This window comes from Zeugodacus cucurbitae, chromosome 2, assembly GCF_028554725.1.
Source record: "Zeugodacus cucurbitae isolate PBARC_wt_2022May chromosome 2, idZeuCucr1.2, whole genome shotgun sequence".
In the NCBI taxonomy this organism is placed as follows: domain Eukaryota; kingdom Metazoa; phylum Arthropoda; class Insecta; order Diptera; family Tephritidae; genus Zeugodacus; species Zeugodacus cucurbitae.
In genome coordinates this window covers 75763008-75787269 of record NC_071667.1, presented here as the reverse complement: position 1 = coordinate 75787269, position 24262 = coordinate 75763008, and the positions used below count along the sequence as shown (strand labels likewise).

The following is a 24262-nucleotide window of genomic DNA, read 5'->3' as shown; positions in this document are numbered from 1 at the left end:
TTTTAATGGCTGTGAAGTAAAACCCATCTCACATTCAAGTGACTGAAAATATAAATATAAACATTTGTGTTATTATTTACTCATTGATAAATCAGCAGCAATACGAACAAGGTTAATTATCAAGACATAATAAAATATGGCATTTATTTATTTGAATAAGGAACTACTACTCAAAACCAATGTTGAAAATTGCTTAGATATCAAACAATTGATTTCCCAAAAATGTGTAAGTTTCATTATAGTTTAATATATACAAACTTGTTTTAATATATCTGTTTCACAGGGTTTATTACCAAATGAAATATATCTGGAAAAGAATGGGCGTCGATTAACGTTGGATGACAAGATTTCTGGTGTGGCGCAATGTCGTGTATGCATTTTGGGTGGCAAAGGTGGATTTGGTTCTATGTTACGTGCCATTGGTGCACAAATAGAAAAGACAACAAACAGAGAAGCATGTCGTGATCTTAGCGGGCGTCGTTTACGGGATATCAATGAAGAAAAGCGTCTTAAAGCAGTTTTGGAGAAAATGGGAGATTTAGAACGCGAATCACAGGAACGGAAAAAGCGCAAAATTGAAAAATTACTTTCAGTTCCTAAGCATGATTTTAAAGACGCGGAGTACGAAGATGCCAGAGCTAAGTTAGAGGACAAAGTAAACAGCGCGGTGGAAGAAGGTCTTAAAAAGAATGATAATAAGCCCAGTAGCAGTTCGGAATCGTTGAAACGTAAGCACACACAAACGAGCAAAGCTGATCCTAAAAAGAAGAAAAATGCTTTATGGATTGACGACGATCTTTTGAACTCGGATGAAAGTAGCAGTGAAGATTCTTCTGATGAATCAAATGTACAAAAAGTAGTAGTTGTTAAAAAAACGGACACAGTGTCTAAAGAACCCAATGCTGCAAAATAAAGAAAATTTGTGAAAATAAAAAAAAATTGGAAAGTTTAAGTACCTAATATTTTGTATTAAATGTTTTAACTTGTCTTACATATTTAGTAAAGAATTTTAAGAAAAAAATATTTGTTCAAGGAATATAATACTATATTTTTACATTTGATAAACTAATAAAAAACAGAAATAGCAATTAGTCATTTGCAAACTGCGACGAAACCCATGCCAGGCCCCATTTTAGATTTGTCAACATAAATTTCAAAGCTTTGGTCCACTGTTCTTCCGAGTTAAATTGTATTCTGTGAATATTCAAAGTTAGTATATATGCATATGCGGAAAAATTTGCAAACAATATGGCAACTTACTTAATTGAATACGTGTTGCCCGTAGATGAATCTATGATTTTTCCTTTTTCCATTTTATATGGTAATAAAAATTTAGTGTCACGTTTTTCGACTTCTTGTCCAAACTGTGTCAAACAATCAAGAAAAGCAACCATAGCAGCGTCGAATTTAGTATCCCAAAAGAACTTGAATCCGCCAGTTCCATATAACGGCAGCTCACGGTTTTCGCCAATCACTTCAACGTATGAATGATTTCCAAAAGGTACAATGCGATAGCGTTCAAACGTTAATCCTATTTTTCTAGCAAGAGCACATAAAAGCAAAACTGTCTGGCCCCAGGCAGCATTTATTTCTGACCAATCCACAGATGCAGAAGGTAAACGGCCAAGTCTAAAATTATTTATAGTACCAAAATGGCCGGCATGCCAAATATGAAAAGTGATATTGAAAATGTTGGCATCTTTCAATTTTTCCAGTTGCTGCTTTGCATAACTTATTTGGCATTCTAAGCTACGTTTTTCATCCTCAGTGAGCATTAACTCGCGACGATGCTTCGTATATTCACGCCAATATATTGCCTCTTGTTTCTGAAGTTTTATTTTTTCTTCTTCCTCCTTTTTAACTTCTTCCTTCAAAGTTTGCTCCTCCAGGTTGAGTTTTTCCAACTCTGCCAACATGCGAGATTCGTTTCCCTTCAGTTCATTCAATTCTCGTTCCAAGTCTGCGATGTTTGGACATTCTTGTTGTTCAAGATTGTCCAAGTAGTTTTTATAGTCACGCCATTCTTGCTCTGCTATTTTTAATTCCTGATCCATTATTTCCAACATGGAGTCAGCACATTCCGAACATAATGGGTGATCAATTTCCGAATTCGAAGACAGGCAATCAAATAGTTCTGCTTTCAGTTTGAATGAAGCACTCAATTTCTTTTCGCGACCATCCGAAACAAGCATAAAACCAGTGCCGTTGATTGAATCAGACAAACGAAATGGAGGTACAAAATGATCGAAAACATTGACATCATGAGTATCTAATCTATTTTCATTACCCGCGTATATAGGCACTACAAAATACGTTTAATTTAATTATATTTTTGATAAACAAGAAAATTGTTATGCTTACATGCGAGTTCTGCCATGGAGTGCACATCGATATTATCTAGACCCTCCTCCAAATTGATCGGTTGCATACAACTTTGGCAAGCAAAGGAAACGGCCACTTTATCCGCCTCACTCATTTTTATATTTTATTAAATACACTGTATTATAATTATTATTCACTCAATAAACTTTTCTCCATCGTCTCTGTACGATTATGCATTCTTTGTATATGTAGAGATGGAACTTTATAGAAAAACATAAAAAGTATATCGATATTCCGTAATCGAAACTAAGTTATTGATGTGCTTATTATTGTAAATTACATTAATTGTAAACATAGAAGTTTAGGTATTAATAATAATATAACTAAAATATATTAATCTATATTTAAATTAATGAATCGTGATATTTGCACGGCGCAATATTGATCAAGAACGTGGATCGCGATCGAAATATCAATATAAAATTTGAGAGTGTAACAATGTCCTTATATTTGAGAACTTACTTTTTAGGTACCATTGATGACTTTAAAGAATATTTTCTATTGCAGCATTAGAAGATTACATGGCAAACAATTTATAATTATTTTAAATTAATGTCTACAAACTAATCATTTTAAAATTATTTATTATTTTAGGAGTATATTTGTGTACTCAAACGCAACGTGATGGACAATAATTTATAAATTTTTTTTTTTAATTTAATGCATTGCCCCACTCACGCATATGGTCACGCATGTTATGTAGTTTCAGCTTCGGTCCACAAAAAAAAATGATAAATTTGATTGCGATAAGTAGCAGAGAACGTAATTTATTATATGTTCTCTGGTTTCAGCTACGAACCACTATCATCAACTGCCATTCCAATTTGACAGTCCTCAGGTGACAGACTTGTTTGGTTATCACTCCGTGTAAACAGCTGTTTTTCATAGGCAATTGTGTATAAAAAATATTATACCTCAATAGTAGAATATTCAGGAAATTCTCTTGAATCTGTGATAAAAATAATTGTTAAAATATAATATTGTTCGGATTAATAGACTAGACAGTTTTTATTTAATTATTGGAAAATTTGTTGGGATACTGGCAAAGTAGTCTAAAACGAAAATGGTATCTTATTTTGTACCGCGTGGGCGCTTTCTAATCAAAGCAGGCAGTTTGAGACAAGCAGCGCATTTGAAGCAAGTCCAACAACAAGAACAAGGAAAATGGCCTATGTTGCGTCATTTTCGTCAAAGTTTTTCCACAAAGTTAGTTGATTCGAAACAGGCTAATATAAAGCCAATTGCTCGTTGCAACAGCACCTTAGGGAAGGTTGGTCATAGAAATGAAAAGAAATATAATCAGGAAAACCTTGTGAGTCGCAGTGTTTGGACAAAATGGACCGGCTTTCTATTGCGTTGGACACCTGTTGGCATTTGCTTATTTGGTGTTATAGAGTGGCAGCTTCACAAGCAGAAATGTGAAAAGGAAAAGTTACCACGTACTGCATCATCATTTCAATCAAAAGTCTATTGCTCCTTACCACTGCGAATAATTAGTCGATGCTGGGGCTGGTTGGCGGCATGCTATATTCCAGTTTATCTACGACCATACATTTACGGTTGGTACTCAAATACGTTCGGTGTTAATTTGGAAGAAGCATTACATCCTGATTACAAATACTACAATAGCCTTGCGGAATTCTTTACTCGGCCACTGCGAGAAGGTGTGCGACCAATCGATCCAACTGCCACCATTAATTCTCCGGCAGATGGGCGTGTATTACACTTTGGAACTGCACAAAACAAGTTAATAGAGGAGGTGAAAGGTGTCAAGTATAGTGTGTCGTCCTTCTTAGGACCAGTTACATGGCACAATCGATTAACTGGTGAATTCACGGAAGAACTGAAAGAAAATAACGATGGTTCAACCGAACTTTACCAATGCGTAATTTACTTGGCACCTGGTGATTATCATCGTTTCCATTCTCCAACCGATTGGCAACCAAAGTTAAGACGTCATTTTGTCGGCGAACTCTTATCAGTCAACCCACGCGTAGTTACTTGGCTACCCGATCTGTTTTGTCTGAATGAACGTGCTGTATATTTGGGCAAATGGAAACACGGCTTCTTCAGTTATGCGGCAGTGGGAGCTACCAATGTTGGTTCGGTGCAGATATATATGGATGAGAATTTAAAAACAAACCGTTGGATGGGCTTGAAATTGGGAGTTCATAAAGATCGTCACATTTACGATGAAGTTGAATTATCGGATAAAAAAACTTTCGGGCGTGGTGAATTGCTAGGACAATTCAATATGGGTAGCACAATTGTGCTACTGTTTGAAGCACCTAAGAACTTTAAATTTAATGTTAAGGTTGGTCAAAAGGTACAAGTTGGCGAATCTCTAGGTATCTTAGAGTAAGCCAATCAAACTGCCACTAACAGTGGTCTTTGGCTGATGAACTTCTTGCAATGAAGTAAAAATATGCACAAGTTACGATCTTCATATAATCGTGACGCCACCAATGGAAATGTTTGAGATGATATATGTGCTAGTAACTGATTGTGATCCACATGCACGCGTTAAGCGTTGTCAGCGATAATATTTTTTAGTTAATTTGTCTTTTTATCATATCAGTTCGCTACCAAAGGAACCTGCTATGTTAAGCTCAATTTAGCTTAAAATTTGTTTAAACATTTATAATTTCATATGATATTTCTACTACAAATGTCGTAAGCGGCTCCTTGTTCCTCTATGGAATAGAAATAGATATGATAAAAACTCAGCATTTTTGTTTACTATTATCCGAAACTAATTTAGTTCCTTGTTTATTTAGTCGTATGTACGTGAAATGTATTCAAAATAATTCTTTATCATTTATGTTTGTGTATTATCTATCATCTTGAACCTCTAAAACATTTTGGGGTACAAATGTATTTTATAAACAGATATTGTAATGTTTTTAAAGAAGCTAATAAAGATACATTATAAAATAAAATTGGAATTTCCATTATTTGAACTGTTAAAAAGAGATCAATGAGTTGTTCATATTTTGAAAGTGGTAAACAACAAATCGTTTTTTGTGTGAAGAGATGTTGGTTCTATATTTAAGAAAAAACATCCGATTTACAATAGAGTAATGAAATCCGCTTCTGGGAATGTTAGTACTGATAAGAAATCCAAAGCGGAACTAAGCATATACGAAAATCATTAAACGTCTAATAGCAAAATACGTTCGCCCAAATGCCTAGGCACATGTGTGTATGTATGAATGTTTATAAATGCTTAGAAATAAACATCTATCATTCGGCACTCCAAAGGATAGTAATTGTGCATTCCATCGCTAAGATATTATTTCTTAGCGTAATTTCATGGTATTTATTTCAATAAGAACGCTTTGTGCATTTAGTATATTGCTTAAGCGTGGCCTTAGTTGTAAATACACATTATCTTACATAAATGTATATTATAGTAATTGAAAAATAAGTACGAGTTTGCATGTGTGTACATATTAGTTAAGTTGAACTGAAATCAGAGTCATCTAAGGGCAACGAAATCAATGAAAGTATTAACACGGCGGGTTTTTTTTTATTAAAAAAGAAACTAGACATATTCTTTTTATAATTGACTGATAACGAGCCCACAATTGCGTAGATTTATAGTTAAGTTATAATCACACAAACATACATACGTTTACACAGTTGAATATGCTCATGTATATACATATTTTAGAATTAGTTAAATGCAATTAAATTCCTTAAATTGTCTTATGACCTGACTTGATTCCATAATGCTGTTTAAGACCAATTTTGGTTGTCAGGATTATTTATTTTAATCATTCAATTACGCATTTATTGATTTTAAATGTATAATACATTGTAAATTAAATTGAACAGACTTACATACATGTGTATGTATGTATGCTGCCATTTGTTATTGAATAAAAAAATGTAAATAAACAGAACATTTTGTTTTGGTCCACTAGTTTAAGTTTATTTTATTTTTTAATTGGTATATATATGTATGTATGTAGATGTAGTTGTATAGTGATAACAGAAATAAACAAAATTACCCATTACTTAATTTTGTTTACATATTTATTTATATATTTTGGCAGAATCATTACAACGCTCTTATCTTAGAATGCTACAGAAATAATGTTAGAAAATTGTAGTAATGAATTATGTAACATACATATATAAATCAGCTAAATCATACCATTTGGACCAAAACGTCTCCAATAGCAAATTATTGGTGTTAAATTCGTAGTGTGGAATTATATTTTGTTTTACATAAATTGTAAGGATATTATAAAGTGCCATTGTTACTATCCGATATTATTATATACATGTGTATGTTTATATATCAGGCAAAATAATTAAGTTTAATGATAACCTTGTATCGCGCTGCACATTTTTAAATTCGATTATAATTGCATGAAAAATCGATACGTTATGCCACTCCTTCGATTTCGATAAATTTGGTGAATATACGTGATACTTTTTCTTCATGCTTCATATAACAACTCTGGTTTGGTGGTGGCGTAAATAAACTACAGAACCATTTGGCGCAAGTGCCTAACGTCATTTTAATAGTATTTTACCAGCTGCAATATTAAGACGTTTTATTTATATAATTTTTATTTTTGTACATTAAACCTATATAAGGAAAATGATACCTAAAGTTTTTGGAATAACTAGAACTCTGGGATTGCGAAGTAGGAACATATGTGCTTGGAAATATCCTTTATTAATGTATGTAAAAATTTTATATTATAGATTTGGCTGTACGCAATTTGACAAGGACTTCTAGTAACTTATACCACCTCAATATAACACGACGAGAAGTTCTACAATGCCCTATAAAAAGTCATCCATTAACCACAAATTCGCTGATCCAAAATTTTAGTACTGAAAACTCACACCGAAAACCAATACCGTCCGTAAAATATAATGATATCAAGGATTTACCGAATCATCCTGAGAAGTTATTAATTGATGTACGTGAGCGACAGGAACTAGAAGAAACAGGCAGAATTCCAACAAGTATAAATATTCCTTTAGACTCCGTAGTGCGGGTATTGGCAGAGGATGTTAGACCTCAAAGATTCCAGTCCAAGTATGGTCGTCAAAAGCCAACTTTTGAGGATGAGATAATTTTTACATGTAAGATGGGAAGACGTGCCTTAAAAGCTGCAGAAATAGCAAATGCTATGGGCTTTACAAATGTTAAATATTATGAAGGATCATGGGAAGATTGGGTTAAAAATGAAAATCATTAATTGGAACACGATTGTTTTGAAAAATTTGCCACGCGCTTTTAATTGACCAAAGGTGATCTGTTCTACATAACAAGAACGAACCGGTATTATATCCGGTCGGAGTCTGTCGCTTCAGCTGCATATGCTGTAAAAATTAAATTTCACAAATTTTGTTTGATACAAATTTTCGCTTAAAATATACGATTATGTGTTAAATATTCCAACACACTAATATACATACGTTCCTGAACGGCTCTCTTTCATTGCATAATATCTGAAATGTGTGATTACGTTTCCAAAAGAAGTAAACTGATGAACACAGTTTATTTTTAAAAAGTTTCTTTCTTTAAAATTTTAACAAGCGGAACGTAAGCGTATGATATGAGTGTACTATATTAAGTTAATATTAAACATTTGCATTTACATGAACAATCTTCGCATTTACGTTTAACGAAGTAAGGTTTCAAACAAATTTTAACTATGCACACTTTTATATTGAAATAAATAGCATTGCTTTGCTTTCGAATAAGAATGAACTATGGCTTTTAATTTTTGTGGGAATATTTGGACAAATGCAAATTATCTGAAATCTAAGCCAGTCGGTATCGTGTGATCAGAAATGCACTTAAATAGACAATAATTTTATTAGTAAGTTTCACCAAACAACATTTATATTTGCCCTTGTTTTGTCATTCATTGATTTAACCAATAACACTTATTATTTTAAGTTTAACTAATTGGGGAAAAAAGGAATATACTTTTTAAGAAAATAGTGTTAAAACCAATCCTATTAAATAAGTGCGAATAGATTTGAAATTGTGTACATAGACAGACATAGCTTTTAGCGGAAAAATACTATCCGAGTAAAAGTAGATATGTATGTAAGCACAATGTACATACATATATACATCATATGTAAGTTTGATATTGCAGAAAAACAACAACAGATTTCTCATGTTTTGAGGTAAACAACTTGTTAGCAATGAAAGAAACGCACAAAAACAACATAAATATGTTTAGTTTTATTTTAATGTGTTCCGATGATGTTAATGAATTGCAAAAACAAAAACAAAGACAAACCCAAATTAGTAAAGGAAAAAATAATTTGAATATTGTGGTATCACACGTTCCATGAGCTTTGCGTTAAAAGCTTACGTTATCGTTTTGCTTTGTATCCAATAAAAAGTTTAAACAAATGCAAATAAGAATTAAACAACATATTAAAAGCTCTAACATCGTTTACTGTCCTGTTATCTACTTTTTAATGAGGCCAACAAAAACATATGTAATTAAATATGACAGCATAAAATTTCTCCACAGATTTTTGTTTAAATCCGTTCTACAATGTATCGAGAATTAGAAGCTTTTTTCTTACCAGTAATAATTAGTACGCAGAAGACAACTTACTACAATTATAGATTGCTACTTGTGTCCTTTTAAATTAACGACTAACCGGATGATAAGTCACCAGCTGAATGCAAGCTCGGTCAAGCCCACTGTTTAAAAGTATCGACTATGAATGCTACTATCGGCTCATCGTTATTTATGTACATTTCTTATCAAACTTTAGAAGAATACGTTTTGTAATATTTCATGAGCCTTCTCTTTATTCTAAATATATCGTTTTGAATGTCTAGCATTGGTGTAAATAATTAGGGATCCAGATTTATAATCAGTTCTATTAAGGTAGTGATCGAGACAGGTGAAACCTTTTAGCTTTAATTAGCAAACAAGTGCTCTAAAAGAATAAAATTTGTGTATAGCTCTACTTCTAAAAATATAGTACCTGATAAGAAAAACATTGGATTAATTATATCAAATTAAAAAAAGTAAGTAGATATTATAGTTATATTCAAAATCAACACTACGAAAAATCTGACTTTTGATTCCTTTTGTGTAAAATTTATTTACATATGTACATACATACATCCTTAAGTTTAAAATAAAAGGAAATGTATAAAACACAAAGGGTAATTAAATTCTGTCGAATATACGTTTTTAAACTGAGCTACGAATCAATTATGGATCACAAAATATGTTTACAAACAATTTCCAGCCCAGGCTCGAATTGATCCAAAGTACATGAGCGCTTTTGTGCAATTCTTTTTATACTGTAAATATATACATTTACACGTCCATGCATATACTACATATCTGGATACGAAATTAAATAACGAACATTTACACTTCCCAGTAAATCGCCATGGCTTCTTTACTTCCTGGAAATATCGTCTATGCCGGACCAATTACTTGCACTCAAAGTCATGCTTACAAGTCTCTGGGACATTTTATTCTCGAGAAATGTAAAAGTTTTGGTACACAGACAGTGATGATTGATGCAGTTACAGGGCAAGAGTATACGGCAAAATATATGTATGACTCCGTAGCACGCATGGCTCATGTATTACAACATTTAGGGGTCAAAGCAGGAGATGTTGTGGGATTGGCTAGCGAGAATAATGTTCGTTTTGCTATTACCTTGTTCGCCTCATTCGCTGTCAACGCTACAGTTGCTCCACTAAATGTGACTTATTCTGAACGTAAGTAAAAGTAATTTTTAAAATTATAAAGATATACTTTTTATAAATTGGTTGAACTCAATATATATCATATCTCTGTTCCAGGCGAAGTGCATCATGCAATTAATTTATCGAAGCCCAAAGTGATATTTGCTTCAAATCTTACTGTAGATCTTATTGCAAAAGTGGCTAAAACTAACAATTTCGTGAAGTCAATTGTTTTATATGGCACTAATAGTTCAAATGATAACTTTTTCAATTATGATGAGCTTATGAACAGTACAAAAATTAAATCAAAAGACTACTTTGATACGCCTGTAGCGAACAAAAAGGAAGATGTCGCACTGATTGTTTGCTCTTCTGGCACCACCGGCATGCCGAAAGGCGTCCAGCTAACACAGTTGAACATCCTTTCTTTACTGGATTCACAGTTGTAAGTTTAATTAAAATTATATTTTTCTCATAACATAAATGTACTAAATACTATTTTTGTAAAATTTAATAGTGAACCAACAACCACTTCAATTGGCGGGATTACTTTACTAACAGTTATACCTTGGTTTCATGCATTTGGCTGCCTTACATTAATTATAACATCAATATTGGGAACCACTTTGGTGTATTTGCCTAAATTTGAAGAAAAACTCTTTTTGGGAGCAATTGAGGTAAATAAATCCTACTGAATTTAGTTAATTAATATATGTCATCCACACTTTATTTACAAATGTATGTGTATTTTTAAGAAATATCGCGTTTTGATGGCATATATGGTGCCGCCATTAATGGTATTTTTGGCCAAACATCCACTTGTGGATAAATATGATCTGTCATCGTTGATGTTTTTGTTTTGCGGTGCAGCACCACTTAGCAAGGAGACTCAGGAATTGATAACAAAGAGGCAAGAGAGAGAAATTTGTAATAACAAATATTTTATATTTATATGTATATCCAATACAGGATTGGGGTGCCTATCATTCGTCAAGGTTATGGTTTGAGTGAATCGACGCTTACTGTTTTAGTACAACATGATGCGGCCTGCAAGCCGGGAAGTGTGGGCACCGTTAAAATGGGTATTTACGCAAAAGTAATTGACACAGAAACTGGTAAACCACTTGGTCCCAATCAACGTGGTGAGCTGTGTTTCAAGGGCGATTGCATTATGAAAGGTTACATAGGAGACACCAAATCTACACAGGATGTTATACAAGATGGTTGGCTACATACCGGTGATATCGGTTACTTCGACGACGATTTTGAGTTTTTCATTGTGGATCGAATTAAGGAACTCATTAAATATAAAGGTTTCCAAGTGCCGCCAGCTGAGATTGAGGCTTTATTGTTGACACATCCAAAGATTAAAGATGCGGCAGTTATTGGAAAACCGGACGAAGCGTCTGGCGAGTTGCCGTTGGCATTTGTTGTTAAACAACCAAATATTGTGCTAAGTGAAGAGGAGGTTATTAAATTTGTAGCAGAGAACGTATCGCCAGCGAAACGATTGCGTGGTGGAGTAATTTTCGTCAAGGATATTCCTAAAAACCCTAGTGGTAAAATTTTACGTCGCGTCTTAAGAGAAATTCTGAAAAATCCTCGATCGAAATTATAATTGTTCTGTTTTATCTATAAGTTCGTATAGATGTGTTACGCAGAAATTAAATTACTTGCATTTAATAACTAAACTAATATTTGAGGTATGTGGAAACCACCGATTTGGCAAGGTGAGAAAAAGGGATCAAATATTTATAATTTTCTATATGTATACTTTGTTTATGGGCTAGAGCTTAATTATTAATGTTTAATATTAATTTTAATTATAAATGGAATAAAAAATATGTAAAATATTGGAAAGCTGTTCAAAATTCTGTTTTAATATTATTTACATAAATATTATGTAGTTGTTTGAGGTTTTTTCCATTCGAAAAGTATCACTTTGTTTCTGACGTGCGCAAAGGATTAAGTCCAGGACTTGTACTATGGAGTTCCGGTCACATTTGCTATTAATTTTGTTTAAAGTAGTTAACTTAGTTTTAAATTTAATTAAGTGTTTTTACCTTATTTACTATATATGTATGTATGATACAAATCATGTATTCCCCGATAATAGAACTCCATAAAGCCTATTGGATAGTGAATTGGAAAATCATATAATATATTATATTTATCTTGTTTCTCTAATGAATGTATACTTGTGTTGGTTTCTCTGTTGGATTAGGTATGACAAAGACATTTTGGTTAAAAGTATCGACTCCAATTACTACTATCGGCTCATCTCTATTTACCCTTGTTATCAGACTTCAGAAATACACCTTTAAGTATTACTTCATGTGCATAGTTCATGTGCCTGTTTGTTGTACATAATTAGCATTGTAGATGACTAGCAAAAAAGTAAATATAGACAGATTGAAACTTTTTAATCAGTTCTACAATAGGTAGTGGTCGTGTCAGATGCAAATTGTTTGGTAATAAACAATACTCTACGATTTTGGATATATACTAGTGGTCGGTCGGAAAATACAGTACCTGATAAGAAAAATATATAATTAATTCTAGCACACTTTAATCAATAAACGTAAGTATCTAAAATATTCTTATTCTACTTACATATACTTATAATAAAAATCAACATTCACCTGAGGAAAAAGCCGACCTTTGATGCATTGAGTGTAAATTGTATATTAATTATATATGTACACATATGTATGTATGCTTAATATAAATGGAAAATTTTACAAAATATAAAGATTAACTCAATATTGTCGAATATACGTATCAAACTGCAATTTAAATACTTATATGTTGGTTTTCTCAATCTCGATAAGATAGTGGCTATCACAAAATTTATTTTTTAACTATCTGCACCCCAAGTGGTCTTTGGTCCAAAGTGCATTAAGGCTTTCATGCTATTTTTTTTTTCTAAAACTATGCTACAGTGTATGTAATTAATAATGATTATTTTCTAACGTCAATTCCTAGTAAACCAACATGACTACCTTGCTTCCTGGAAATATTGTCTATGCCGGACCAATTACATGCACTGAAACTCATGCCTACAAGTCTCTCGGACATTTTATTCTCGAGAAATATAAAAGCTTTGGCACACAAACAGTAATGATAGATGCTGTAACTGGACAAGAGTATACGGCTAAATATATGTATGACTCCGTTGTACGGATGGCTCATGTATTACAACATTTAGGAGTTAAACCAGGTGATGTCGTGGGATTGTCTAGTGAGAATAATGTTCGTTTTGCTATTACCTTGTTCGCCTCATTCGCTGTCAACGCTACGGTTGCTCCACTAAATGTGACTTATTCTGAACGTAAGTAAAAGTAATTTTTAAAATTATAAAGATATACTTTTTATAAATTGGTTGAACTCAATATATATCATATCTCTGTTCCAGGCGAAGTGCATCATGCAATTAATTTATCGAAGCCCAAAGTGATGTTTGCTTCAAAACTTACTGTAGATCTTATTGCAAAAGTGGCAAAAAATAATAGTTTTGTGAAATCAATTGTTGCATTTGGCACCAATAGTTCAAATGACAAAATTTTCAATTTTGATGAGCTTATGAACAGTACAAAAATTAAATCAAAAGACTACTTTGAGACGCCTGTGGCGAACAAAAAGGATGATGTCGCACTGATTGTTTGCTCTTCTGGTACCACCGGTTTGCCGAAAGGCGTCCAGCTAACACAGTACAACATTCTTTCTACACTGGATTCCCAGCTGTAAGTATAATTACATTTTTATTTTTCTAATAGAATTAATGTATTAAATATTATTATTTTTTGTAAATTTTAATAGTGAACCAACATCCATTCCAATGGGAGAGATTACATTGCTAACAGTCATACCTTGGTTTCACGCATTTGGCTGCCTTACATTAATTACAACTTCAGTTCTAGGAACCACCTTGGTGTATTTGCCTAAATTTGATGAAAACCTTTTCTTGGGAGCCATTGAGGTGAATAAATTTTAACTGATTTCAGTGAATTAATTTTATAGTAATTCGAATAGAGGAATTTCAATAGAAAGTTTCCTTAAGCTATTTGCTTTTTACTTAGTTTTTCTAAACTTAAGCTTAGTTAATATAACTCAATTTATATACATATGTATGTATGTGTATCTTTTAGAAATATCGCGTTTTAATGGCGTTTATGGTGCCGCCATTAATGGTATTTTTGGCCAAACATCCACTTGTGGATAAATATGATTTGTCATCACTAATGGTTTTGCTTTGCGGTGCAGCCCCACTAAGCAAGGAAACTCAGGATTTGATTACAGAAAGGTATGTAGCGTATAAGTAATATGTATTAAAAATGAAGTATGTTTTTGTGTTCAATGCAGGATTGGTGTGCCTATCATCCGTCAAGGTTATGGTTTAAGTGAATCAACGCTTAGTCTTCTGGTACAGAATGATGCGGCCTGCAAGCCGGGTAGTGTGGGCAGTCTTAAAGTGGGTATTTACGCGAAAGTAATTGACACAGAAACTGGCAAACCACTTGGTCCCAATCAACGTGGTGAGCTGTGTTTCAAAGGTGATTGCATTATGAAAGGTTACATCGGGGATACCAAATCTACACAGGGTGTTATACAAGATGGTTGGCTACATACCGGTGATATCGGTTACTACGACGACGATTTTGAGTTTTTCATTGTGGATCGAATTAAGGAACTCATTAAATACAAAGCTTTCCAAGTGCCGCCAGCTGAAATTGAGGCTTTATTGTTGACACATCCAAAGATTAAAGATGCGGCAGTTATTGGAAAACCGGACGAAGCGTCTGGCGAGTTGCCGTTAGCATTTGTTGTTAAACAGGCGAATGTTGTGCTAAGTGAAGAGGATGTTATTAAATTTGTAGCCGAACACGCATCGCCAGCGAAACGATTGCGTGGTGGAGTAATTTTCGTCGATGATATTCCAAAAAACCCAAGTGGCAAAATTTTACGCCGCGTCTTAAGAGAAATGCTGAAAAATCCTCGATCGAAATTATAATTGTGCTGTTTTATCTATGATCGTATAGATGTGCTAAGCAGAAATGAAATTACTTGCATTTAATAACTAAACTAATATTTCAGGTATGTGGAAACCACCTTTTTGGCAAGGTGAGAAAAAGGGATCAAATATTTATAATTTTCTATATGTACTTGTACACTTCCTTTATTAAATATGGGCTGAAGCTTAATTATAAAATTGTATACCAAAAATTAATATATTAATATTATATTACAAATATAAATGGATTAAAAAGGAAATAAACAAATATTTAATCATTGACAAATGTGGGGAAATTATTTTATTTTTTTATTATTTATTTAAATTAAGATATATTTTAAGGTTTTAGTTTTTTAATTTTTATTTAACCGGAGCCATACGTAATTTTAATAAAATGAAGTGGATCCAAAATTTCTTTTTGCGAGCTACGTTGTTTGGAGAAGCAATGGTTTAATATCAGGTTATTGTTGTTGCTTTATTGTTGTTGATTACTCAAGCCTGTGTGAACCGACAAGTCCAGCCGACGGGATACCAGGTCGCACACTGCTCTATTCATTACTATTAAAACTGCATTTATTAATTATGGTTTTTAATAATACTTATATAACAGTTATTATTTATTCTCAAGAGTGAGTTATATTGAACGTGCTTGACTCCTTATGCAAATGGATTGACACCCCAAAAATTTTTACGAAATACCCAACAGAGTTAAGCATAAAAAACATTTAAAAAATGTATGAATGCGCAAAATTATTTATAACTACTTTATTTGACTTTCCTAAAATTGAGTTTACACATGAAAAATAATATATGCAGTTACAATATGAGTATAACACTGTAAACTTTTATTGAACATTAAATACTTCTGCGAAAGATGGATTGTGTTTTGTTTTCTAACTTTCTTCTGAGTTGTTAAATAATACGTAGACATTTTGGAAGAACACTGATTGTATGCTGCCCAAGGTGTTAGTATATTAAGACACAGGTAGACAGGTTTTCTACGTCAATTTACTTAAAATTAATTTGAATCCACAGGCATATTCAGAAAATGTACTTTATATAATGTATGTAATGTTGTATATATGAAGGTATTTGTGTAATTTATTTATTCGTTATTTAACAATTTCATCGGTATTTTACGTTATTACACGCTTTAAAATTCTTACTTCTCATAACAATTACATGACTTAACATTTAAAGTTCATGATTCAATGAACTAAAAGCATAACAGCTACGAGTGTACAAATATACATATACATATATTTATGTATATTCAAAAGCAGTCTGAACAAGCTTGCATGAATTAATAGAAAAAATACCATTTAATAAGCATTTGTTGCTCGATGTTGCGAATATTTCAATATACTGTTCTCAATTCGTATACAAGGGATAACTATTTAATAATTGTAAGAAATGCTTAAAATATGGTAAAATTTGCAATAATTGAAAAGATATAAACATTTTCGAAAATGTAAAGTAATTAAGTTAAAATCTGTAATTAAAAAAATATTGATAAATGCAATTCAAACATCTAACATTAAAATTTAAATATTGTATTTTATTGCAATAACATTTTTGGTTATTTATTAATTGAAAGTACAAATCATTTTCCGAAACTAAAAAAAAAGCTTTTACAGACTTGCAGGTGCATTGAAAACTACTAATTTTGCAATAGAATATTGAACTGTATAATTTTGTATGCATGAATTATATGATTTTGAGAAAACTGAAATTTATGCGTGTGTTACATATAAAAAGATTATAACGATTAAAAAAAATGAAAATTATTCATTATTTTTATTGAGTCAAACAAATTATTAAGTAAAGTGTTGGATAAAAATCAATAACAACTATGTGTAAAGTAAATAAAGGACCAGCATCTAAAAACACAAATCAAAAGAACATCTACTTTCATTAATAACAGATTATTTTGCTTTTTTTATTTTTTGTTTTTGTTTAGCTGATTGTCAGCGATCAAAGAGGAGTCTATTATAACATCTGGTTGAAACACTTCGGTCATCTAATCTACCACAGTTTCAAATCACATTTCGAAACTTTGACAACACATTCACCTAAGCTAATCCAATATATGATTACACAGTAATCTCCATGCGATTCGCTTTGCGTGTAACTTTCGGTTGAGATTGCACCAAATCGGACATTCCACCATATTTAAATGAGAATATAATTGTTTGCTGACCGAAATTGGCCTCGAATCTGCAATGGAAAATATATACATATATGCTTTAGCTTTTGTTGCTGTAAAGTATTATTATTTCAAAAACGCAGCTTACTCGGTACTAATGTGTATTTCTGGTGGTTTGCCTGTTGCATTTTGTATGACAAGAAACATTTTGGTTACAATCTCGATGACATGCCCCGTTTGAAAAACAAAGTCGCCCTTTTTACGTCCAAACTCAGACTACAAGGAAATGGATAATTAGAAATTTGAATTTAAAAATTTGTTTTTTAAACATTTTTCTACCGCTTTGACGTGAAATACTGCTATATCATCTAGATACGGGCTTAAGGACATGCGATAAATCTCCGATGCAGGCACGCGATATTTGATTTGCAGCGTACGTTGGTCAAGCAGCAGTAATGACGATGTTGATAACACCAGCAAAATCGGTACGAACTGCAATTTTAACAAAAATATATTGGATTAGGTGTTAAATATTTTATATTTTATATATATGCTTGTTAAATTAATTAATAATTTGTAAGACAAGTATATCTAGCTGCTTAGCATATATAAGTAAGTATATATATATAGAATACCATACCTTTCCACTAGAGCGCGTGATTTTATTAATAATGTCAGCGAATACCACATATTGATCATTCGTTTCCACACACATTTTCTTCCATTGTTGGTTATGCCGCAGCCTCACATAATCGCCCACAAACGGATGACCAACACTGCACGAAGAAATTGTACGATTATGTTCGTGTATACCAAATATGTATATAAAAAGTTATGAGCTCACCTCCGAGAGTATGATGCTTTGCGATCCTTAAAGATAATACTGGCAGTAACTTTTTCACGCATACGATTGCGTGAGGTCTGATCAAAGGAGCTGCGGTAAATATAGCATTTCCAACGATGGTAGATGGCACGAAGTAAACGCGATGTTTCAGCAAGAAACTTAGGCGCTGTTGGCCATTCTGTTGAGAGCGGACTTAACGTGTTTGGTGGCAAACGCATCGGTATGGTTAACAGAAAATGACGTATCTTCCAATGTCGATAATATCTGGATATAATATCGACAGCCCAATGCACTTGCCGTTTATACTTCATAACCGTATATTCTTTGCGTGCCTGAAATTAGAGTAAAACGTTCAAAATGAAATTGGGAAAGTCAATGAGAAATGGATGCTGCATTCATTTGTGTTCAAATTTTGTTAGTGTTATGCTTACACTGCGATAGAGACTCCACAGGTGTCTTCGGCCTTTAAAGGGAATGCTAAAGCGACATTCCTTTATAATTAAACAGCACATGCATTAGAAACAATCAAAAGCGAACAACGAACTATTAACACATATGTATGTCTGTATGTTTGTATGTATGATTGTAAGTTTTTAACACATGTAACTAACTACATATATATGCATGTAGATACATATATATGCATTTAAATACACTATAAATAAACAAATTAAGTATTTGAACTATAACAACAACAAAGCAGCTTAAAACACTAACTAAATAAATAACTTTAGACAGCTAAATAAAAATTTAATAATAAATTTGTAACTGTTAAAATTCTATAAATTTAGCGCAACTACTTCACTCTATATATATTTTTACTGCTTAAACGTCTTTTCTATTCATCTACACACATTCAACAAACTAATGCAAAACATTACTATCCCAACCAACGAAATTACTCACCCGCCATGTGCGCCAGGCGCTCGCAATTATAATCTGGCTTTGCCGCATTCGTAGAAAATGTTTGCGCGCCACATACATACGAAATTTAGTCTGTATCAAAATGGCTAATTCATTGATGCGTTCTCGGCGAAATTGCTCCAATTCATACTCGGTGCGCGGACTGCGTACAAACACGTTTTTCGTGCCGATTGTAAATTCCGCCGCCGGTAGCGGCAAGTGGCGTATGATGAGCGCAACACCTTCCACAATGCTGCAACTCGGTGGACCATTGTCCGTACTCACATTGCCACGATAATGCGGCCAAGTTGAGTTATTCAGCAGTTTGTAGCGATTATAGAATTTGGCATGCGGCAAATGGAAGCAATGCCCCGTGCGACAGAGATGCACCAATGGCATTAGTGACATATAACGCACCTGATGCTGAACCAATGCCAAATCGAAGGTATGCGACTGCTTGCATTCATTCGGTTTTATACAGAACACATAGTGGGAGCGTCGATTCTTTATTATGGCCAATAACGTATGCAATTGGGTACGCACGTTCGAACTCAGTGTTGTTGGTTTGCGGCTCACTTGGCGTCGAGGATTGCCTGAAAAAGATGGCATGATAAAATTATTGCTACGATTCAAGGTATGATTGATATGATCAAAGCAAAATAATATTTATACATTTCGAAGACACGCACACACACAAAAAAATTAAAAATGCTTTTTAATAATAAAAAAATAATAATTATAATAAAAAAAAAATAATAATAATAATAATAATAAAAATAATAATAATAATAATAAAATAATAACAATAAAAAAAATAATAATAATAATAAATAATAATAATAATAACAACAATGTATTTATCCAATAAGAAAGTAAATAACTTCTTTAAATTGATTTACTCGAATTACCTTCTGGGAAGAGACTTTGAACTAAAGGCAGTTTACTTTGGTACATTGCTCCACTAACATACTTCGGCAAAACGTCCGAATTCTTTTCTAAAAAGCGATGTATCGAATAACTCACGACATTGGCAAAATGACGTATTCTAAAAAGAAAAACATTTGTTTTTGTTGTAGAAGTGTTTGCATAAATAAACGGTTAACTCACTTGAAGCACATTGAATTCTGACTGCCGCTTATAAAATTCGGATGTCCTGCACAACATTGTTGTATGCGTAGCAAAAGTGCTTCATTGCTGTTGAGATGCGGCTCATTAATAATACTTAGAATACCATAACTTGGCTTATCGATAAGTTCACAAATTGACTCATTATCAAAGAAATCTACGCGTGTCCATTCGAGCCCTTCGCGTATATAGAGTTCCTGTTCCAGCCTTAATATGTTGTGAACAAAATTCTGAAATTTACAAAAATTTAATAATTATTAAACTAATGGTATTTAGAATTAGCACCCTGTATATTGAACAGTTTTATATTCATAACTAAATAAAATAATTTATGATTAAGCAATATAAATATTTACTATAACATAACCTAATTTGAGCGTCTATATATTTACCTGGTGTATCTTTTCAGCACTGTAATTTATGGCGAATTGCTCAAAAGAGTTGATTTCAAGCAATTCGAAACCGTAAAAATCGAGTAAAGCTAAATTCTTTTCACGTTGTGTAGATTTTAGTATTTCATTGATTTTATTCACCAACCAAGTAAATAGCCGGCCATAAAGTGTGCGACAGAGGGTGTTACGTGCATTGGCTGCTTGACGAGCATCTAATTCGCAGCCTGTAAATATTAAAATAATATAAAATATTTAATTAATTATAATTTTGAGGTTATGTTACATTCAGAAATTTTATTATATACTATAGATGTTATATTACAGTTTCAAAGCAACTTACCGACATCTTCCATAGTGCTATTTGAGCAATTGGCTCGAGTAAGGCAATTTATTAAGATTTGAGCTTCTAAACTTAGTAAGTGTGCTGTCTCTTGCACTTCTGCAAAGATAAAGTAATTATATACATATATAAATATTAAAAAAAAAATTAATAATAAATACCGTAAACATTTGATATTTGACAGCCTTCAGTTCCATCGATATTGGTTATGGGCACAAAAATGAAGTTTCCTAACTTTAAAACGATTGCAATGACACGAAGTATGGCGGTAATTTCATCACACGACAAACCAAGTATTTCAAGAGATTTCTAAAGTAAAAATAAACAAATTAAATATAGTTTAGAATTTTTATAAAATTATGATAAAAATTGCACATACTTTGGTGTAATGAAAATTATCGCGATCTTCTTCAATGGCAGTTGTATTCCTTAAGATATCGTATTTTTCCACATTCCTATATAGTTTGAGGGATTCTATGGAAGAAATTAATGTATGTATATACATAACTAAGCTTTCACATAATTTTAAATATTTGAATTTGATTATTTACGCTAAACGACCTGTTAATTGTCAGTTGTCAATTTGACATGTTTGCCAATAAATGTAAATAACTCGATTGCTAATTTTTGTTTTGGATACAAACTCACTTAACAATGGTAGATCAGCTCCCAACAGCAACTGGTAGAATATGTGAAAATTGCGTTCCCCAACACTGGTATTGGTAATGCGCGTCTGAAATAATTCAATTTTGTTTAGTTAAATTTTAAACATCGCAACACTATTTACCTTTTCCAACATGACTTGTAAAATAATTGATAGACATGAAAGGAATGATATTTAAATTTGTTTATCAAATAATATTAAGCATAAATTTTAAGGTTATTTGCAAACTATATATATATTTTACAACATAGAGCTTTATTTTTAGTTGTGTTTCAATTGCAAAAGTTATTAATTATACTTACAATGAGTTATGTGCACACCCATCGGGTCACCCTTAAAGTCGATTTCAATGTCAAATAGTTTGCCCTATGGGAAAATTAGTTGCGATATTAAAACTATGTAATAATTAATACGTGCAACATACATAACGACTGGAATTGCTGTTCTTTAAGGTAACCGCATTTCCCATGGCTTCTAGAAAAACATCGGCACAAGTGACACATTCCCGCAATCTTTGACTCGGTGACTTTCGACGCGACCTTGTGCTTGGCATATTCATTGTCCCTGAGAGCGATAGTGTTGAAGAAGTTTGTGCACCAGTTGCAACATTACTTGGCATGATCGTACAAGTGGCGGTGGCCAACTGATTCTGTTTGTGTGCCTCGTAAAGAGATATACGTTGTGTTGAACCAATCAATGACGAACGGTCGGTTTGGCTTTCAGTGGAATGTTGTCGCAATAAATTGCAGAAGCTACCGCGATGCATGGCTCTTGAAGGACCAGCTAAGAAACTGTGTGCAGTGCTTGTTTTGAATGGCATATTGCGAGTATCCATTTCGAGAGCCAAAGCGCGTGTACATCTACTATGACCACACTGGCGACAACCGCCGCTAGTTACGCTTCCAGATTGATGGGCACTATGCAGGTATTTCGATGATGTGGCTAAGCTTGAGTTTATTAGATTGGCAGTGTTAATAGGGGCTGTTTGTGTTGGCTGGTGCTTAAAGCATGACTTTGACGGATGTTTATCAATAGTACGTGATGTAGCTTTTCCATCGATAAATGAAATATTTTCAGTACTTTTGTGATGAGAGAAATCGAAGTCGACAATTTTCTCTCGCATATTACGCCGACCTTGACTGCGATCTGAGCTTTCAGCGCGAATGCGTTGTGCGGAAGCATTTGCAGTGCTGCAACGACGTGGCCCTGGACCAGGCGAAAGTGACTGACGGCGAGCTGTATTTGTTATTGTCATGGCACTATCAGATTTTTTATATGAAGCAACATTTGGAACCGAACAATTGCTAGATGTACGCCGATGTGTTTGAACATAACCAACATAACCACTACCGGTACTGCAATTCGGTGTTTCCTTTTTAAATAGTTGCGATGTTGTGATTTTGTCTTGAATATGCGTGAGAAAATTAACGATCATTTTGAATGATTCTGTTTTTCCTGCGCCACTTTCGCCTTAAAAGTAGACAATATGTTAAAAAATTTATTGTACTAAAAAAAACAAACCAACCTGTTAGTACAATACACTGATCTTCGCCTTGGTCCTTCAGGGATTGAAAAGCTAAATTCGTCAAACCGTAACTGTTTAGGGAGCGATTAGAATATATTTAAAGAAAATTAATTTGTTTTGTCTTGTCTTACATATGCGGTGGCAGCTGAAAGATTCCTTTGCTGCCATAATTGCGTATAGTGTCCGACGTTCGTTCTGATATGTGATGATATGGATTCACAGCGACAACAGATGTTCCGATGTATGTCTATATATAATAAAAAACATATACACTCATATATCTCTACCGTTAGATGTCTAACGCTTCTTTACTTACGTATATATGGTCACGTTTGTAGCGAAGGTGGATATTGTTAATAAAGCTATCTTCAGAAAGATTCTCCAGCAGAACTGAGTCCCATGTTCCAATCTCTTGTTCCATTATGTTCAATGTAGATGTGTTGTTTTTATTTTCAGAGTTCGGTTAGCGTTTGTGTTCAACAATTTATTTTAACTTATTTGCCTCAATTAAAAAACAATCCATACTGGTGAATTACCATCACCAATGCAGCGAACAAATTAATATGTTTGCAGAACTAAACAAACAAATTATTTAATATTTTTCACATAGATTTCTTTTGTGATGTCAAGAAGGAATAGCCCAAAGATTTTGTACTGGACATTGAAATCATTGTGAGTTTTTACTTACTTTCAAAATAAATATTAAAAACTGCTTAACTTTTATTTAAAATTGCATTTTGATATTGTATTGTTTATTTTTATTTTGTATTAGCAATTTAACCAGCACAATTTTTCACAGTTACCCTCAAGCATTTTCACATTCTTTTACATTTTGCTGTATCGACATTTATTACATTTGACATTTCAACTACAGTGGAACTTTATTGAACGTTAGAACAATTTTTTTTTATAAAATGTAACATGCTATATACTACATTTTTTACAAAAGCAATTGGAATAAAAAATATACATAATAATATATAAAACATTATTTAGTTAGAGCTTCTTAATTTTGAGTAATTGATTTTTTAATTTTTTATTCAAAAAAATATTTTAGAAAATGTATTACCTGTACTTAACATTACCTACATATATATTTATATAATTGTATATATATACTTTATTTAAATATAATTTTTCTCCAAATTTATCAGTTTTTAAATAAACACCTTATTATGTACAGCTTATGTGTAGCTTGGCAACTCAGTTATTAAAGTATGTC

The 24262-nt window shown here is 32.7% G+C and overlaps 7 protein-coding genes and 1 long non-coding RNA gene across 11 annotated transcripts; 5 read left to right on the top strand and 3 right to left on the bottom strand.

The window, feature by feature from the left end:
* Window positions 1–11: 11 nt before the first annotated feature.
* LOC105211365 (splicing regulator SDE2) lies at window positions 12–952 on the top strand. The gene is made up of 2 exons (XM_011182753.3): window positions 12–226; window positions 284–952. Exons 1-2 carry the CDS (start codon window positions 137–139, stop codon window positions 911–913), a joined length of 720 nt encoding a protein of 239 aa, XP_011181055.1. The 5' UTR covers window positions 12–136; the 3' UTR covers window positions 914–952.
* On the bottom strand, window positions 940–2584 carry Atg6 (beclin-1-like protein). Its single transcript, XM_011182752.3, has 3 exons — window positions 2362–2584; window positions 1261–2302; window positions 940–1194 (listed from the first exon to the last, which is right to left on the bottom strand). The coding sequence occupies exons 1-3, from the start codon at window positions 2474–2476 to the stop codon at window positions 1089–1091; spliced, it is 1263 nt and encodes a 420-aa protein (XP_011181054.1). The 5' UTR covers window positions 2477–2584; the 3' UTR covers window positions 940–1088.
* A 588-nt stretch (window positions 2585–3172) lies between these two features.
* On the top strand, window positions 3173–5354 carry LOC105211366 (phosphatidylserine decarboxylase proenzyme, mitochondrial). The gene has a single exon (XM_011182754.3). The coding sequence runs from the start codon at window positions 3446–3448 to the stop codon at window positions 4742–4744; it is 1299 nt and encodes a 432-aa protein (XP_011181056.1). The 5' UTR covers window positions 3173–3445; the 3' UTR covers window positions 4745–5354.
* Window positions 5355–6884: 1530 nt separating this feature from the next.
* LOC105211370 (rhodanese domain-containing protein CG4456) lies at window positions 6885–7833 on the top strand. Its single transcript, XM_011182761.3, has 2 exons — window positions 6885–7040; window positions 7102–7833. Exons 1-2 carry the CDS (start codon window positions 6995–6997, stop codon window positions 7602–7604), a joined length of 549 nt encoding a protein of 182 aa, XP_011181063.1. The 5' UTR covers window positions 6885–6994; the 3' UTR covers window positions 7605–7833.
* On the bottom strand, window positions 6887–9080 carry LOC128921975 (uncharacterized). Its single transcript, XR_008471261.1, has 2 exons — window positions 8959–9080; window positions 6887–6929 (listed from the first exon to the last, which is right to left on the bottom strand). It is a non-coding gene; the product is annotated as an uncharacterized LOC128921975 (long non-coding RNA).
* Window positions 9081–9133: 53 nt separating this feature from the next.
* Window positions 9134–12671, top strand: LOC105211369 (uncharacterized). Of its 3 annotated transcripts, XM_054231002.1 has the most exons (7): window positions 9163–9412; window positions 9640–9696; window positions 9778–10123; window positions 10208–10535; window positions 10608–10767; window positions 10846–11000; window positions 11060–12671. In XM_054231002.1, the coding sequence occupies exons 3-7, from the start codon at window positions 9787–9789 to the stop codon at window positions 11706–11708; spliced, it is 1629 nt and encodes a 542-aa protein (XP_054086977.1). In that variant the 5' UTR covers window positions 9163–9412; window positions 9640–9696; window positions 9778–9786; the 3' UTR covers window positions 11709–12671. The 3 variants fall into 3 exon arrangements, with proteins under 3 accessions (XP_011181060.1, XP_054086977.1, XP_011181058.1); XM_011182758.3 differs by lacking the exon at window positions 9640–9696 and having other exon boundaries at window positions 9134–9269; XM_011182756.3 differs by lacking the exon at window positions 9640–9696 and having other exon boundaries at window positions 9208–9412.
* On the top strand, window positions 12409–15387 carry LOC105211367 (uncharacterized). The gene is made up of 6 exons (XM_011182755.3): window positions 12409–12671; window positions 13076–13421; window positions 13506–13833; window positions 13910–14069; window positions 14239–14393; window positions 14453–15387. The coding sequence occupies exons 2-6, from the start codon at window positions 13085–13087 to the stop codon at window positions 15099–15101; spliced, it is 1629 nt and encodes a 542-aa protein (XP_011181057.1). The 5' UTR covers window positions 12409–12671; window positions 13076–13084; the 3' UTR covers window positions 15102–15387.
* Window positions 15388–16869: 1482 nt separating this feature from the next.
* Window positions 16870–23886, bottom strand: Myo1b_1 (unconventional myosin-Ib). Of its 2 annotated transcripts, XM_011182762.3 has the most exons (21): window positions 23729–23886; window positions 23357–23615; window positions 23172–23287; window positions 23041–23111; window positions 21940–22985; window positions 21818–21881; window positions 21639–21652; window positions 21500–21584; window positions 21231–21325; window positions 21013–21160; window positions 20852–20950; window positions 20512–20735; window positions 20102–20349; window positions 19903–20039; window positions 18998–19587; window positions 18523–18582; window positions 18092–18423; window positions 17888–18023; window positions 17587–17739; window positions 17396–17523; window positions 16870–17318 (listed from the first exon to the last, which is right to left on the bottom strand). In XM_011182762.3, the coding sequence occupies exons 2-21, from the start codon at window positions 23459–23461 to the stop codon at window positions 17195–17197; spliced, it is 3975 nt and encodes a 1324-aa protein (XP_011181064.1). In that variant the 5' UTR covers window positions 23462–23615; window positions 23729–23886; the 3' UTR covers window positions 16870–17194. The 2 variants fall into 2 exon arrangements, with proteins under 2 accessions (XP_011181064.1, XP_011181065.1); XM_011182763.3 differs by lacking the exon at window positions 18523–18582.
* Window positions 23887–24262: the final 376 nt, after the last annotated feature.